Source organism: Aphelocoma coerulescens, chromosome 11 (assembly GCF_041296385.1).
Source record: "Aphelocoma coerulescens isolate FSJ_1873_10779 chromosome 11, UR_Acoe_1.0, whole genome shotgun sequence".
Lineage (NCBI taxonomy): Eukaryota > Metazoa > Chordata > Aves > Passeriformes > Corvidae > Aphelocoma > Aphelocoma coerulescens.
Window position 1 is genome coordinate 16,252,363 of NC_091025.1, and position 17,631 is coordinate 16,269,993.

Consider the following 17,631-nt stretch of genomic DNA (forward strand, 5'->3'; position numbering starts at 1 on the left):
ACTGACGTGATTGACTGTGAACATGTTGAATCTGTACTGGTCTAATTAACATTATTGCCAAGGACCAAAGCTCTGAGAGCAGACAACTCCACATTCTGAGCTGCAGCATCTGCATCACACCTCTCTGCACCCCAACAGCAACAGGTGTGTTTGAGCTCAAGCCAGGATAAATCCTTCCTCAGCAGTAACACCCAGCTATTATTTCTTACATTCTCTCACACAAAAGGATACAGACAGGAAAATGCAGAGCTGAGCTGCTTCAATAATCATGTCCACAGAAAGTGACCTGACAAGACAACTCTGTAGCAACTTGGATTCAATCTAATGATTTGTGCCCCATAAATTTACATTTCGTGTCAAACTGTGTGGAAGAAAACAGAGTCAGTTCAGCATACTGGATACTGTATTCTATGCTACGTTAATCTTTGCTAGTTCACTGTTGCACCTCAAAGCCCAAGTACCAAATAAAAAAAGCCTCATGTAAACACAGGTCTGGTAATGTAGAAATAGTTGACCCTGAGGGTCACAGCTTCCATTCCAAACAGAGCAAGGAAGCACTGGCAGAGAGGGAGGAAGAGAGTCACTCACAGTATGAGGCAAGAACAGGGCTGCCATTAGTCCTGGCTTTATGTCCTTCAGCCTACACACCTAAATTATCAGAGTTTGTTCCTTCCACTTATTTGGGAATTTTGCACAGGTGTCTGTTATAAAGCTTCAGATCTGTATTTCATCTGTATTTGGTGATTCAAATACACTGAAATGTGTATTTAGTACCCAAACCTGAGTTTGGGTAAGTGAGGCAAAGGGCTCACTACTCTCACAGTGGTACACAAATGAATAAGGTATACAAATGTAAAACTAACAACTCTATCATTTTATGTATTTAGTATGGGGATTTTTCCAAATGGTAAAACCTATGGCAAGTATCTTAAAAGTAAGATTTGAAAAGATCAAAACAAATACATTTTTTCTCATTTGTGTAGTCATCTCAGTTCACCACTGTTAAGAACTTTGACCTTAATAATCCTTTGTCCCTATATTCTCAAATATCATAACATGTATTGATGCCCATGCCCCCAAAGGCACAGAGTATACTTTATAGTGACATGATGCATCCTGTCAATGCAGGTCTGTGTCTGCTGCCCATGTTTATCACCATCAGTGGAGAGTCTGTAATGCATATTTAGACATCTACATAATACTGTTCTAGAAAAAACTGTATATAAACAACCTTGGCTCCTTTAAAGTATTAGGATGGATTATTTTTCTGCTAAATAAAAATTGCTGTTGTAAAACTATATCCCCAGGAGGTGATGCAAACATATTATTTATGGAGCAATTCAATGAATAATTCCAGTGCTAATTACTTATTTTCTATATTTATAGTTATACACATAGAAAAACTGCTGGAGGAATTCTCCAGCTATGATTGGTTTTCTGTGAACTATTGGTGATTACTCACTGAAGCTATTCATTAAATATTGAAAGGTGGTATATAATTAATACCAACATATTTTTTCATTAAAATACGTGAGGCAATCCCCTTGTTACCACTTTGATGAATTCGCTTGTCATCTATTATGGCAGAGAATATCTGAAATCTATGGGATTTTCTATATTATTGTTGCAGTAATTCAATAAATATCCAAAAGAAGCAGTCGTTACCCTTCATGAATACTCTCTGGCATTTCCTGTGTGGTCACTCTGAAGACTCTCATGATCCACAGAGCCATTAAGATACACCAGGATGGAGGCAGGTGGTAAGTTAAGGCAACCCTGTTTGGTTCCCAGACTCAGGCAGACTCTGCCATAGTCACACAAATGGAAAGTGCTGATTTCTCTTTGGAAAAAATCAGCCATATGATGGACCATGTATTAAACCCAAATATGGCCAGGGCGAGTGAAAAGCTGAGCAGTGTCACTTTGTGCAGGACTACAGAAAAATCCAGGTGTGGCCAAGACAGACTGTGGCTGTGTAACTGAGTTAGAGGGCATGCTAAGAGAGCAGGACAGTTAGGGAACACCAGGAAGGGGAAGAAAACATCTTCCATCCAAAACCTATCTTCCCTTTACAACAGTAAAAGAAGTTGGGGGAGGGTGTGACTTTGTATTCGAAGTTGTCCTTTGTGAGATAAATGCAGCCACAGGATTGGTTGTCTCCATCTCACTTACCTGTTGCAACTCTTCCTCTATCCCACACATTCCTTCCAGCAGGACTTTTTCTGTGAAGTGTCACCTCTTTGTACTGTACAATTTCTGTCAGAGTGGCATCAAGCCTCCACTCCGAGTGTCTAAACACAAGCTGATGATGAGGGGGCTTGGGGATTACACAATGAAACACTGACTGGAGAAAACACAGGTATCTACCCCATGACATCAGTGGAGACCCATTCTTCTGAAGCTCCCCAGTGACTACATTCATTGAACCAGAACTTAGTACAACCATACAATACCAGTATGTATGGCACTAAAAAGAAGAGAGAAAGCTTGAATTAAACACTTGTTTGACAAGTGTTTTTGTTCTGAGGGCAATAAAGCAATAAAACCCTTATCTGTAGATGCAGAATATTTTTCCACTGAGGTTTGGGATATACACCCTTCAAATTCAGTGTTTGGGTGAGTTCCACAGATGACCCCAGAGAACAAACCTCAGTTTTAAAGGCTGCCATCTCAGCATGTAGTTTCTCAGGTCTGTAATAGGCTGGGCTAGCACGGACTGCAAATCTCACATCTGTCTGTTTTCCATCCCTGTTCATCACACTGAAGACAATGACATCACTCAGCTTAGCAGGTAACAGTTTTGCAAGGAACTCCTTGAACTTGCCATGTCTCGTTTTGCCATGTTCATCTCTCCTTATGAACTCCTCTGCTGTGACATCTGCTTATGAGATTCGAAAATAGATAAACATGAAATACGAGGAGCTCAGAGGTTAGTTTCTCAATTTATTTCCTATTTAACAATATAGAAACATACCAGAAAGTACCCTACAGTGCTAAGCATATCAAATATTGATATGATAATACCTACACCACATAAACATTAAGTTAGAGAAGCAGCTGATCTAAACTCTCACCGGCGAATAAAACCAACCTGAGAAACGCACAGTGGCTGAGTTTTGTATGGCTTCATTTTCCAGGTCTTTGACGTGGATTTGTACTGTAGATATAACATCAGGACAAACTCCATCAGAAACTCTAACTCTTAAGTTGTATATTCCCTGAGGAGTGTTATCCACCATCAGCAAAGACCCAGTCCTCTGATTTAATCTGAAAGATCTACACAGAAACCTTCAATTAGGAAATCTTAACAAATCAAAGTTGAGGACTGACCTTATTCATTGACATGATTCAGAAGGCCTTAAACGTTACTATGAAGGTTACAGGACCAAAACTTATGGGAATTATCCAACAACCTCAGAAAGGCACCTCAGCCACCTTAACTGAGAAATGACAATCTGGAAATGTTATAAAAAGCTGTTCCTGCCAACTCAGCCTTTCCCAAATTTGAACAAAAGCAGTGTGCTGTTGAACCACGTGGTTCGGCACAGTCATCGTGGGCAAGCCTCGGAGGTCAGTAGCAGGAAGTGACAAAACCACACTTATCATTCCAGATTCTCACATCTCTATCTGGAACAGGGTAAGTCTGTATAAAATCTCTCACGGCATCTTCATTTGACACCTCAAAGGACCAGTGATCAGCAATTATGGAAATATTCCATGACCATTATGGAACAGTAACCTCTTAATATGGAAACAGGTCCATGGGCTGCAGATGGACAGAAAGTCAGTCTTTAATTTGAGGCTACATAAAGCTTTTAAACTTTTAGTCACAACACAGGCCAAAATTCGCATTCACTTTCACATCCATTTTTTCCCTTTCAAACACCATACAGTTATGCCATAAACCATCTCACTTTAAAATATGAACAAATAATGTCTAAGTAGGAATTAAGTGTCCAATTCAACATTTCAATTAACTGGAAAAAACCTCCACTAATCTATCTGAGTCATGGTTTTCACATGCAATTGTAAATTTAGCCATCACAGGGGAGCACCAAATTCCCTTTCATTTTTGATGAAATTACTCCATTCTTTGCTTTTAAATTCAGGATTTGTATTCCATCAACCCTAACACTTGAGAGCAAGTGTTAGAAACTCTGCCTATTTTTAAACTGGAGCTTACAGAACGCACATTTTTTAAGTAAATTAACTATGACATCTGAATAAAAATCAACATCATGGTGCGATCCTGCATTGTCTTGGAAAAATATTTCATGCATTAATTTCTTAATACCTAGTAACTCAAGTGAAAAAGAAGAAAAGCATTCAAAAGGTACATCCCTTAATACACTCAATAACCCTGGCCTTATGCACATCCTGAACACAGAGAAATACATGGCGAGCAAAATAATTACAGAAGCATAAATATTACTCATTTTGACAGAAATACAATTCTCACTTGAGCAGTTTTCCTTCAGAGAGAAATGTTTTATTGTCCCAGTCATCCTGATCTGGTGCAAACACTTCCCCAAGCACTGTTGTTGACCATTTTCCTGTTGAGATAAATTATAATAAATCTGCATTTAGTTTTTGCTTTTCAGTGCACTTTATATTCTGTCACATTCATTACTGCATTTATTATTTTCACATTCCTACTCAATTTAGTGATGGTTATGATCCAAGTTTCTTAAAACAATGCATAGCCTGTCATATGATTTCTGCCAGTTCTGGCAATGTGAATACACTGGAGATGTCACATGAAAGAAGAAAAGCTGGAAACAGCAAAAAACAACACCAGAATAATACATAAATACAACTCTACAAAACTCTGAGGCAAAAAAAATAAAAATTAAAAATCACCATATCAGGAGTTAATTCATAATGTTTCACTGCTACTCTATTATTTTGAAGAGCACACAAGTGGAACCCAGGAAAAGAGGGAGAGCATCTTGTGGTGTACAGCTGAGAGAGAAGGACATGACTGAGAAAAGCAAAAGGGCAAGAAGATACCAAGCTGGGCCAAGTATTAGTCCTTTTTTCAGGGCTTTGTGGGCTGTCACAGAAGTGGGACATCCAATCAACTCCTCTTAAACAGCAAGAGGAACAAGTCCAGGGAAGGAGACATCTGAATTCCACAGTCAAAGTTTAACAACATGGGAGATTTTAAAGGTTCAAATCTGGACCCAAGCCACCCTGGATGCTTCATTCTCTCATTTCTACAGTATGATCTGGGCACATCTTTTTCTAATTTAGGCACAGCAAACTCAGAAAATGTAACTGCAAAATACCTTCTGTAGGTGAACACTCATTAATGGAAAGTAGATTTTATTGGTTTATAAAAATACTGCTTTTTCTGCAATTTTAATATATACTCATTGGCAGCTAACAGGTTTTTGGTAGATAATCTTTTTACACACTGAGATCTGAGTTTTGCAAATATATTTCACTTATTTCACTTTACTTAGCAGTCTGCAGACCTGGAGCTGCAGTTTTGAAGTATGCAAACTTCAAAGAAACAGACTAGCAGACTGCAAGACAGAAATTATGTGTAAAACACTGCTACATTCATGAATCTGATATAATATCCAGACTATGATATAACATCCAGCTAGCACTTACCTTTGTAACTGTACACATAGACCTCCTTGTGGCCAGACTCATGGCAGTTGTCATTCTCATCCCCAACTGTTATAGTCAGGGTGTTTGTGGAGCTCATAGGTGGAATCCCACTATCTGTTATAACTATTGGCAGGTGAAACACCTTCTGCTTTTCTCTGTCAAAGGACCTCAAAGCTGTTATAGTTGCTGTGTTGTTTCTGTTGTCAGTAAGAGAAAAATCCAAAGAATGCTGATAATCTGGTGGCAATGAAAAGGTAAAGGGTGGCCCATTTTCCTCACCGTCCGGATCAAATGCATGAAGCAGCTTTGATGTATGGTTCATGTGCACTATTTCAGGCTTCAATGTATTTTCCCAAACTACAGGCATGTATGGTGCCTCAAACCTTGGTCCATTGTCATTAATATCAAGCAAGTTAATTAAAACTGTAACGCTTCCAGTGCGGGCAGGTGTCCCCTGATCTGAAGCTTGTACAATTAAAGAGTATTTCTGAATGGCTTCACGATCCAGTGCGTTTGCCACAACCACATGGCCATACTGGTCAACCACAAACTGTCTCATAGGATCTGAATCTGACTTTATAGAATAGATAATCTTCCCATTCAAATGAGAGTCCTTGTCTGTAGCTCTCACTGTGGTTACTGTAGTACCTACAGGCACGTCTTCAAATAAAGGGTTTGCCTGAATAAACTGAGAAAGGAAAGCCGGGCTGTGGTCATTTGAGTCTTCAACTTCAATCAGGCACACTGCAACACTAGAAAAATCCAGGTCTTCCACAGTAATAGTAAGATTAAACTGTCTTTCACGGGCATTCTCAAAATCCAACTTTTTTTTCAGTCGAACAGTGCCACATTGCCATTCTTTGTCATTCTCAATATAAAACTTCTGATCTGGGTCTCCCCCGATGATATTGAATGTTAAGTCTGCATTTTCCCCAATGTCTGCATCTGTAGCACACACTTGCAGGACTTCTGAGTCGATGGCACTGTTCTCAGGAATCGCTGCCTGCCACAACTTCTTCGTGAATTTGGGACCGTTATCATTGACGTCTGCAACCCAGACAGTGGCAGTGCCCGTTCCTGTCAGCCCTTCCCCATCTCTTGCTTCAACAGTAAGAAAATAACTCTCAGTCCTCTCTCTGTCTAGCAGTCCCCCTGCCACATGGATGGTACCAGTATTGGGATTGATATTAAACATGTCAGTACCGAACTCGTTCCTCACATTGTCTGTTATCCTGTACGTCAGGACAGCATTAAGACCAACATCTGGATCATCACGATCAACTGCACCCATTTCCATGACTAAGGTGTCTGCAGGAGAGTTTTCAAAGACATTCCCATTGCAGTCATCAGGCATGCACGTGAACATGGGGGCATTGTCATTTATATCCCACACATTGATAATCACATCAGCAAACCCTGTAAGTCCTCCTCCACCTTCATCAGTAGCCAACACAATAAATCTCCACAGTGCTCTCTCTTCCCGGTCCAGCCTCTTGTGTGAGTAAATGCTGCCTGTTTTCTCATCTATTGTGAAAATATCACCTGCACCATACCCGTGCAAGGAATATCTCAAATCTCCTCCATCAACACCACTATCAGGATCACTGGCCAGAACCTACAAAAGTTTTGAAAAAAAACAAACAACATAGAAAGTATGAAATATGCAGTGATTGCATCACATCTTATATGCTGCTCCACTCTAAAGGAGTCCAAGCAAAAGCATATGACATGCTATTAACATGTGCATGCCACAGAACAGCAAACACAGGGACAATTCAGAGCAGGCAAATAAGCATTTTTAACTATGTTAACAACTTAATAAATTTAGTACTAAAATAATATTGTATTTTTCATATTCATACAGGTAATTTAAATATGATATTCTGATAGCTACTTTAAATTGTCAATTATTTGCTTTTCAGGATCAATAAATGATCCATCCTGTTTATCCTACTTACTATCCCTGTAATTTATTTTTCTACAAAAGTCCATTTCTTCTCTTGCAGTGACAAAAAAACTTAGTAAAATTGAACTTCACTAATATATAAATATATATGTGCTGAGTTATTTTTAACATAATTGTACCACAGTAATCTGTGCTTTTCACGGAAATATTATAATCTCTGAAACTGCATACACTACCTGCAGTACAAAGACTGGTAACGCATCCAGTTCCTCAATTATACTTCCATAGTATTCATTGATAGAGAAAACTGGAGCCTCATCATTTTTATTCATGATGTTGATGATGATAACTGCATAATCTTCCCATTTCCCATCAGAGGCCAATAAGTGGATCTCATACATTTTTGTTTCTTCATAGTCCAGTGGTTGGGCAATGAAAATGGCTCCTGTTTCTGGATCTACATCCAGCACTCCTCCTGTGTTTCCAGCTGTGATCTGATACCGTAATTTAGCATTTGTTCCTGTCAATTACCAACAGCGTCAGAAAACACATTTCTTGAAGCAGACTGAGGCATGGAATGTTGACATGAAGTACAAATCATACAATAACTGATAAGTGGTATTATTTTTATCATTTTTGTGGTCTTTTAAAACATGCAGCTATGTCAGATTATTTATCAGCATTTTCAGTTCTGGTGTGTGCAACTGTAGTTTGTCTCTACAAAATGTGTCTTTGCAATGAAGTAATAATCCTGTTTTTACTTTATTTAGCGGGCAGAAATGAAGTGCCACATATCCATCACATCAGGTCCCCTGTCCAACACTAAACAGTAGATTTACAGGCAGCCTAAGCACCAAAATAAAAGTTCCTTGAGTAGGTAAATCCTTCTGCAGTACATCTGTACCACATTTGCCTCAGGCTCTTACAGAGTGGGAGGAATCCAGTGCAGTCAGGATTTCCCTGCACTGCACAAACACACTGATAGAACAGTCCTTTAGGACTTGTGCAATAACAAAAAAAGTAGTGTTTCACCATACAGTGAAGCTGAATTAGCAGTGCTCCATGGTCAAAAGATGGAAGCATGTACTAATCCCTCTCTCTTTTATGAGCACTGGTTATGTACTTACTTTTACATGATTAGTGGCTGAATTTCTGGCTGATTTGTGGATAAAACAGTGTAACTAAAATTCATCATATGCATTCAGGAAGTCTAGGTTCAAATTTTAGAAAACAAACAAAACAAACATAAACTGTACTGTCCATCACAGAGAAAGCAAATGAATCTCACTGGAATCAAGTCTGACTTATTCTAGTTAACCAGGACATTTTTATTGGCACCCATTTATAAGAAAATGATCTGATATATAAAAAATTTGTATCTGTGGGCACAGAAATTATCTCCTATCATCCCACATTAATGCATGTCTCCTGAAATAAGAGATTGTGCCTCACAGCTCCATTATGAGCTAATGTTCGTGTGTGATCAGTTCACACTTAAAGAAGTTTTAAAACAGAAAGACATTTCCCTTTCTAACACCACCAAATATGTCTTGGTGTGCTGAGATCAACAGATTAATACTTTGGACAGAGCTGTGGGGGATTCCAATGCTTTACCTTCATCCTCATCATTAGCACTGACTGTAAGGATGGTGGATCCCACATCCTGGTCCTCATCCACGTTCACCTCATAGACACTCTGGGCAAAGACTGGCTGGTTGTCGTTCACGTCGCTGATGGAAACTCGCACATAGGCCGTGTCTGGAGACACAAGGAGCAAGAGATTCAAATCCCCAGCTGTGCCACTTCTGTCAGCTACAATCCCTTAACCTGTCTGCCTGCACATTACATGAAGACAAATATGCAGACAATACAGAAATAAACCCTTAGGGTTGAGGACCATATATATACCAACATTACTCAAAAGCACTTGGGTATCAAATGAATGTCACATCCAATTTGTTTAAACAGATAATACATGAATAATTGATGCCTAATATGGCAGTTGTACAGTGTTTAGTCATAACTTTTCATCCTGAAGCCACAAAATCTTAAGTTATTAAGTTATTTAAGCAGGGTGATCAATTGAGAAAAGGATTTTCTATCTTGAACATTCCTGCTTCATAATGACTTTTGATTGAATACAGTACCATATGCAGTGCTTTGAGAAACACTTCCACTGCCCAAAGATTTTCATCCTATAGATAATAGGCACATCTTTGCTAGCTAGGAAATACTCTCTAAACTCTAAATATGAAGGCCTATAGGATTTTCTTTAATTTCAGACCAAAAAGCTTGCTTGATCATCATGTAAAATTCATCTTTCAGCTCTGACACAACTGTTGCACAGATAAACGGTAAAAAAGCCACCACGAAACCAAAACAACAGGTGTGAAACCAAAACACAAGCTGTGAAAAAAACCAGAAATTACCATTTAATCCTGTATTTCAGAGCTTCTGTTTTCAGACACAATCCAGATAATATCACACTTACCACAGCCATCTGTCTCTTACCAGAGTTTGGCTTCCCATGCTTTCCAGGCCGAGCTGATTCAGACCCATCCACTGACATGACTTCCAGAAGGTAGGAGCCCTTCTCCTCCCTGTCAAACACTGAGGTGGTGTATATGGAGCCTGTCTGGGGGTCCAAGCGAAAAGAGGCGTAGTCTCTGCCACTGTCATGTAACAGGGAGTAAGTTATCTACAGGATTAAAAAGGAATTGTTAACATATACTTTTCTTTTGTTGGATAGTTCACAACTAGATTAGTACTTAGAGGAAGAACAGTCTCATCCATGAATACTTGATCAGGCCAAGGAAGCTGGGTAAAACTGCAGCTGCAGCAATCTGGTCTAAAGCCAATTAACTTCCTTGACTGCTGATCTGTAAAGGAAAATAATTTGTCTGATCAGCTCCTGATTTCACTAGTAAACATTTGTACAGTGCTTGTGCTGCAGCACTCAAACTGGGCTAAAGATCCCAAGTACTAATACAACAGCCACAGGTGAACTGCATTTGAACCTGCTCAGTATCTATTATATACATGTTTTTGTGACTTGACTTCAGCTTGCACTCTTGTTCTAAGGATGTATCTACTTTGGTTTTTTAATCAGCAAGGAATACATTCACTTTGGGTGTTAACTTGCCATATTTTGTAAGGATTCAGTTTGAAGTACCCCATGATTTCCAATTAACAGAAGCTTTTAACACAGCTTTTCTTCCATTAGTTTATCCAATCTCATTTTAGGCTCATTAGAACTTTCCAGACCAGGGAATTCTACAGCAAGAATTTAATCTGAGCTACAGGTTGTCTAAATATTTCCTCTTTGTTTTCTGCCTCACACCTACTCCATTTTTCACATTGCAACATAGACAAGTATGTAATTAACTACTTTATTTCACTCTACATTTCCCTATTAGTCATCCCTTTTCTAGGCTGAAGATTTCCAGACTATTCAGCCATTGTTCATGCAGAAGTTATTCCACAGTTTTCATCAGGAGAGATGAAGGTCCCCACTTTCTTACCTCACCATGCTGACCAAGGTCGAGGTCAGTGGCAGACACCTGAGTGACAAATGTCCCCACATCAGCTCCCTCTGTTACTGAGGCTTCATAAATAGATGAAGTGAAGAATGGGACATTGTCATTGACATCTAGAACATCAAAAAGAGCACGCAAAGAGAAAACTATAAAACTTTAAAGGAAAGCAGTACAGGATTATACTGTGACATCACTGAAGAGCTCACACACCTGTGACATTAACATAGACCATGGTGAATGCTGCCAGAGGAACTGCAGCCACGTTCTGTGCTCGGACCCGCAGCAGAAAGCTCTTTGTCGTTTCATAATCCAGTGGCTCAGCTACCAGGATTGAAGCAGAGCCATCATGTCTGTTTGGAGTGAGGTAGAAACGAACTGGCATGTTGGCCTCTGGGACAAGCCCCTCTTCCAGGTTGTAAGTGACACGGGGATCTCCAAGGGGAGAAGTTGCTTTGATTGTCTGCACAGTTCAAAAAGTGTGTGTAATCAACACTTCTGTAAATACAGCAACACTTCTAAAAGCTTTTGTGCTTTGACTCTCCCAGATAGTCAGCTAAAAACCACAAAACTCTTATAAAAGCTCACTATATTTAAGCAAATAAATGTTCAACCTGAGAACTACAGACAGACAAACAAGCCTGTCCCAACCTTACCAAAATTGAGGCATCCCGTGTAGTATTCTCTGGAATAACAACTTCATAACTGTCTCTTTCCCACTGTGGAGGCTGGTTTTTTGCACTGGTTACAGTTACAGAAAGTTCCACTTTACTGCTCCTGTTGCCTCCATCTGTAGCAGTAATCTCTCGAATTATAGATGACTTCTGAACAGTAAAAAAGGTTTGAGCAGGCCTCCAAAATACATTAATACATAAAATTAAAGGCACACTTAAAAATAACCTACACAGAAAAATAATACCTGCAGCTGAACTCAAAATATGAAATAGGTGAAATTTGATGAAAATTCTATTTCCTTTACTGAAGATTGTTGGAAAATTTTGCTATTTGTCTCAATAAACCTAAGCAAATGTTACACAAAATTTAAAACCAAACTGAACCAAAAAACCTACTTTGTTTTAAGTTCCTGAGTTCTTAAGCTTACCTATTAACAGTTCTTGTTATTAGGTGTGAGGGGTTCTTTGATTCATTAAAGAAAATATATTAAAATAATACCCCTTCACCAAACTTTTGTGTGTCAGTTACTTAGAAGTTAACTGTCAGTATTAAAAATATCTATTTGAAGACTGACATCTGCAACAGTATTTCTATTTCAAACTAAATTACTTTAAAACCTGAAAATATTCAACTGCTTGTGCAGGTATTTAGAAATAGCTGAAACTGATCAATTTTAGATAACTACAGGAATTATGCTTTCACCTTCCTGAGGGACACCTATGCTTAATCCACCACAACTGACATATATTAAGTTGGGAATCTGTATCAGGACCAAAATTTCACCCTTGTTCCCATTCAGGTTTGTCTTGACTCATTGCCTGTTAACACAGTGAAGTCCTACACTTGGGTTTTTGCTCCTCTGCTTATGACCTCAGCCCTCCAGCCCTTGGAATTAGCATGCCAAAGGCAGGGAAATGGGAAGAGCAAGTCCCAGAGGCAGTGCTGTAGCTGCTGCTTCCCAGCTGAAAGCAGGCTTGCTCATATGCAATTCATAGTCAATGAACCCAACAGCTAAAAACCTTAGACTCATTTTTAATTTAAATAGATGTATTGATCCTTTAACCTGAAGGGGTAACCCAAACTCATGACCCCAGTCCCTCCTAGGATATACGGAAATAGTCAGCTTAAAAAGGAAAGCAAGCACCATACCTGAGATATGGGTTGGTTCACAAACACCCAGCCTGTGGTAGGATTAATTTGTAAATAATTTGGTTCATCATTTGCTATGGAATATGTAATGGCAGCATTTGAGCTATAGTCATCATCACGGGCTGCCACACGCAGGAAGCTGGTCCCAACTCTTGTGTCCTCTCTTAGGAAATCTAAGGTAAGGAAAGGATATTTCAAACTGATCACTAATTTGCTAAACTACCATGGACATCTTTGTAAGTCATAAAGAAATAACTGCCATACCTTATTACTTTAGTATAACTTTCTCTTCCTTGGAATAACGGCCACACACACAGAGGATTTTAAAGGGCTGCTAACACTCCAGAGCTACAGATCACATCTGAATTTCATATTACCCCATTAATAATCTGGAATTCTTATTTCTTATAAGATACTTCTTTTAATTGTCTTTTAACTCAGAAAATAATTGCTTTGTATGAATATCATGGCTATTGTTCCAAGGAACTTTCCCATAAGGCAAGCCTATGAGCTAAGGCTGTACTTGTTACATCACACATTACACAGAATAACAGCTCTGCAATTAAATAAGCAAAGTGCATCTCTAGCTGCATCACAGTTTGTCACATTTTCTACTGCCAGGAAAGGCAAAAACCCAAAGATCTGAGACGTGGGGTACGCTCACACTCAGGGCACTGAAACTCTATCCAATGACTCTCAATTACATTCATAGTGGGTGTTTTCAAATCTGGGGTCATTGTCATTTTGGTCCAGGATGACAATATTTATCTGACATATTCCAATGAGTGGCTCCGCTGCCTGATCTGTTGCTGTCACAGTGATGGGATATTCCCTCTGTTTTTCTCGATCAAATACCTGAAGAGTTGTCAGAATTCCTGAAAACAAATTAAATACCAAAGAGTTAAAATTCTGTGTATTTGGCAATATTCTATACGCAGATATTTACTTTTCTGTCAATACATTGAGATACAATGCAATATAGGTTAAGTATACCTATAACATGAACTTCAGGTTCAATGATCCAACCCTGGGTTGTAACAAATGCAACAGCTGATATTGTACTGCTCAGGCAGATTCAAACTTCAGTTACACTTACATCTACACACAATAGGAATTTGAATTAGAATTGAAGTATAATTTAAGTTCAGAAAATGGAGATAAGTACTAAACGAAGAGAATGAGTTTCTAAAAAAATATTTCTTTTGAAGAGCTGTAAGAACAGGGTAAAGGAATGTTTTCATGTCTTTTATCCTCCAGAAATTCTGCCTGAACTTAATTTTGGCCTTCTAAGATTTAGTCCCTTTGCTGTTTGTAAGACTAATGTCATTTGGGTAAATCATTTATATGCCATTAGCAACGTTGCAGGATAATGTGCACCTAAAATACGTTTGTTTGGGTTTTTTAAATCCAGTTACAAAAACATACAAGTTACTCCACCGAGCAGAATTTCCACCTTTCAAGGAAAACACCAGTTTTAGTTCAGTACTGGACATGTGTGAAACTTAAGTTTCATGGAATATTTGTTCATGCAGTTAATACAGTTTATATTTGGTCTGCTGTCAAAACTCCAAGTGAAAAAGCCTGAAGTCTGATTTTATCTAAGCCTTTTCTCCATCAGTGTTGGTTTCTAAGCCTTTTCTCCATCATGGTGGTTTCTCTATGCCATTACCAGTTCTGACATTTGCTTTACCTGTGTCAGGATGAATACTAAACGCTGGTAGGACACCATCTCTGTGCATCAAGCCATATTTCACTATACCATTGGCTCCTTCATCAGCATCAGTGGCTTCAACCTGCAGAACAACAGTCCCTGAAGGCTGGTTTTCCAGGACAGAAGCATGCTCCCGATAATACTGGCACTAAAAGAGGGGAGAAAGAAAGAAAAATTAAAAGAAGAGAAAATTCAAGGACTTCCCTTGCCATTTGATTTAAATATATACTAGCAGGGATAAAAAAGAAATAATTATTTACCTACACTTTCATTGCCATGCTCTGCTGTTAAAGCTTTATCTGTACCATGATTAACTTAGATTTCCCTTGCTATTTTGTGGTTATACAACCAACACACAACATGAGGCCACTGAGCATCTCCACCTAATGCAAATATTTGGAGAAAAAGTTAAAGTTGCTTCCAAATGCAAATATTTTTCTATATTAGCAAAGGTCTAATAAAAAAGAGGGCATACACTTGCCCAAGCCACAGAATTGCTTTGATCAAAAAGGGATTTCTACACAAAGTAATTTTGTCAAGGAGAGGTTACTGAGAATTTCCAAGACTGATATGAATAGTCACTGACTTTTCAAAACATGCCACATAGCCCATCAATATCTGAGCCATCAGTACCACACCTGAAATTTTTAGACAATAGATCTTTAATATGAATTAACATTCTGAAAACAAATTCAAACATTTATTTTTTACAGTACTTCACTATTTAAGCTAAAACATTCATTCTTTTCTCTTTCATTAGTTCCAGACACACAGTCATCAAAGGAAGCCTATGTAATTTCAAGAGGTATTTTGGAGTATTTTGGAACAAGCCCACTGCATAGATAGCTATCCCTATGGATGCCTCCTCACATATGTCACACGAGATCTCCAAAAGTGTTTCACTTGGCCTCATCCTCTGAAATGCCAGAGATGAGGTGTGGCTCAGGGAACAGACAGGAGCTCACAGGAGCTGTTCTGCTGCAAGAGCAGAACAAACCCTGAAAGCCTCAGGGAGGGATGGAAAAGAAGGAGAAGACAGGACTCAGAGAGAGAGGGAAGCAGAGCACCTCCTGAACAGCTCATCTGCTGCACACCTGCAGTGCCAACAGCATTAAAACATTTATTACACAGTCCAGTACAAATGACAGAGGCTCATATATTTACCTTCTGAAAGACAGGTTTGTTGTTGTTGACATCATCAATTTTCACAACAACCTGGGCAGTACTTGTGAGAGGATGGGGCCCTCCAGAGGCGTTATCATCGGTAGCTGTGACATTCAGAACATACTCTGTCCCCTGCAGCTCAGGAAATGGGCTTGCACGAAGTCTAACTAGCCCTGTAAAAACAACAGGTTGTGGGCTTTTGCTGCATTAACCCATTCCCATTATTCTTCTCACCAGTAAGCATGACAACAAAGCATTCTGGCTTACCTATTCACCAATAAACCATAACACTGCTGCAGTGTAATTTAACTATGGTGTTTTTACTGTAGTCCCATATTAAAACAAAATTAAGACATCACAACAGGTTTGTCTGCAGGCATGTCTACAGAATAAACTCAGACAGCCACAACTCAGCTGACCTGCACATAATAGCTTTCATCAATCTGCAGCTGCCGTGGACAGCTCAACTGAAACTACTTCAAGTTTACCTTCCTGTAGCACAGTCACAGCAGCACTGAGCTACAAATGCACAGTCTCAGAAACCTCTGTTCTGCCACTCTCAAAATTCCCCACAGGACACATCCTGCTGGACAGGACACAGAGGCACTGGCAAAAAGAGAGTGCTACAAAAGCAAAAGGGACTACAGCTGCCTGAGATCCTGCAGAAAGGGGCTGTCATTCCTTTGCTCCACCATCCATCCATTGCACCTGTTAGTCATCAGGAATAATCACAATTGTCATTACAACAGAGTATTTTCACAGCATCAGTGTCACTCAACTTGGTTGCAAATGTATTGTTTTAGCTGCAGCACTTATCCTTGACACTTCACCACTTTACCTCCACATTTCTGCTTCAAGAGGGTACAGACTATACCCCTGACATCATTTCTGAAAAGAAACTGCTGCAAGCCACTGTATAAACCTTTACTGGTTTATTCAGCAACAAAAGCCCAAAAGTGTTCTGGAAAAAATGCTGATGTTCCTAAAATTAAGTTTCAAAGACTATAAAATTAATTGTCAGAAAAGTATAAATGTACCGATACATGAGTTTCTGTATTAAAACTGTGGAGCTAATCCCAAGAGATGCTACCAATCAAATGTTAAGATGCTTTGACCAAAAAAATCTGTTTCTTACAAAAATGATTTTCAGAAGTGTCAGATATATTAATGCTGTAGCAATTAGACACTTTCAAAAACATTTTCCTCTTAGGTGCCAAAGCATCTGTAGAAATTAAACTCTTGGAACCTGCACCCCTATTTTTAAGTCAGAAGGGAAATAAAGGAGCTCATAGTAAACTCAAGGTCAGGATTCAACACTTGCAAGTTACCTGCAGACCATATTTTTGGGAGCATTTCAAAATCTAACATTAATATTGCAAAACCATGATTGCATTGAAATTAAAATTTCATGTTAAGTGAACTCTATGAAATAAAGTGAAGGAATAACTAAGGGCAGCTTACTCCTTCTAATATATTCAACTCTCCTGCGTTGGAAAATCTAAGTTCAGATTTTGATTGCAGTTCAAAATACAAAGTAGTTTAACTGAAGTTAATTAAGTTACTTCAATCCTTCAATGGGATTTCAGTTTGTTTGCCTGTTTCAGTCTCAAAACATCCTCTTCTGTTTTTTCAAGCAATCAACAGCAAATAAATCCTATTAATCTAAAGGGATATGCCAACCTACATAGATGCTGGTGTTTGTGCACTTTTTCTTTTTTTTTTTTTAATGATGACACCAATGTGGTGGAAACCTTTCTTTCTTTTCATATTTTGAAAATATGTGACTATTGAAAAGATGCAAAAATTGACATTTCAGAACAAATGCCTTAAACTGCGAAGTATTCACCACACATCTTTTTTTCCTCATGCATGCA

General features: G+C 38.8%; 1 protein-coding gene across 1 annotated transcript in view; it reads right to left on the reverse strand.

Moving 5' to 3' along the window:
* LOC138116839 (neural-cadherin-like) overlaps nt 1–17,631 on the reverse strand; it is a 61,377-nt gene that overhangs the window by 17,935 nt on the left and 25,811 nt on the right. Inside the window, exons 8-21 of the mRNA XM_069026591.1 lie at nt 15,758–15,930; nt 14,573–14,741; nt 13,587–13,757; nt 12,883–13,055; nt 11,715–11,882; nt 11,272–11,521; nt 11,047–11,174; nt 10,037–10,223; nt 9,140–9,283; nt 7,762–8,045; nt 5,620–7,234; nt 4,460–4,553; nt 3,092–3,276; nt 2,649–2,878 (exon numbers count right to left, since the gene is read on the reverse strand). Of these exons, the coding sequence (XP_068882692.1) occupies nt 2,649–2,878; nt 3,092–3,276; nt 4,460–4,553; nt 5,620–7,234; nt 7,762–8,045; nt 9,140–9,283; nt 10,037–10,223; nt 11,047–11,174; nt 11,272–11,521; nt 11,715–11,882; nt 12,883–13,055; nt 13,587–13,757; nt 14,573–14,741; nt 15,758–15,930 (3,971 nt within the window). The remainder of the gene's footprint in view (nt 1–2,648; nt 2,879–3,091; nt 3,277–4,459; nt 4,554–5,619; nt 7,235–7,761; nt 8,046–9,139; nt 9,284–10,036; nt 10,224–11,046; nt 11,175–11,271; nt 11,522–11,714; nt 11,883–12,882; nt 13,056–13,586; nt 13,758–14,572; nt 14,742–15,757; nt 15,931–17,631) is intronic.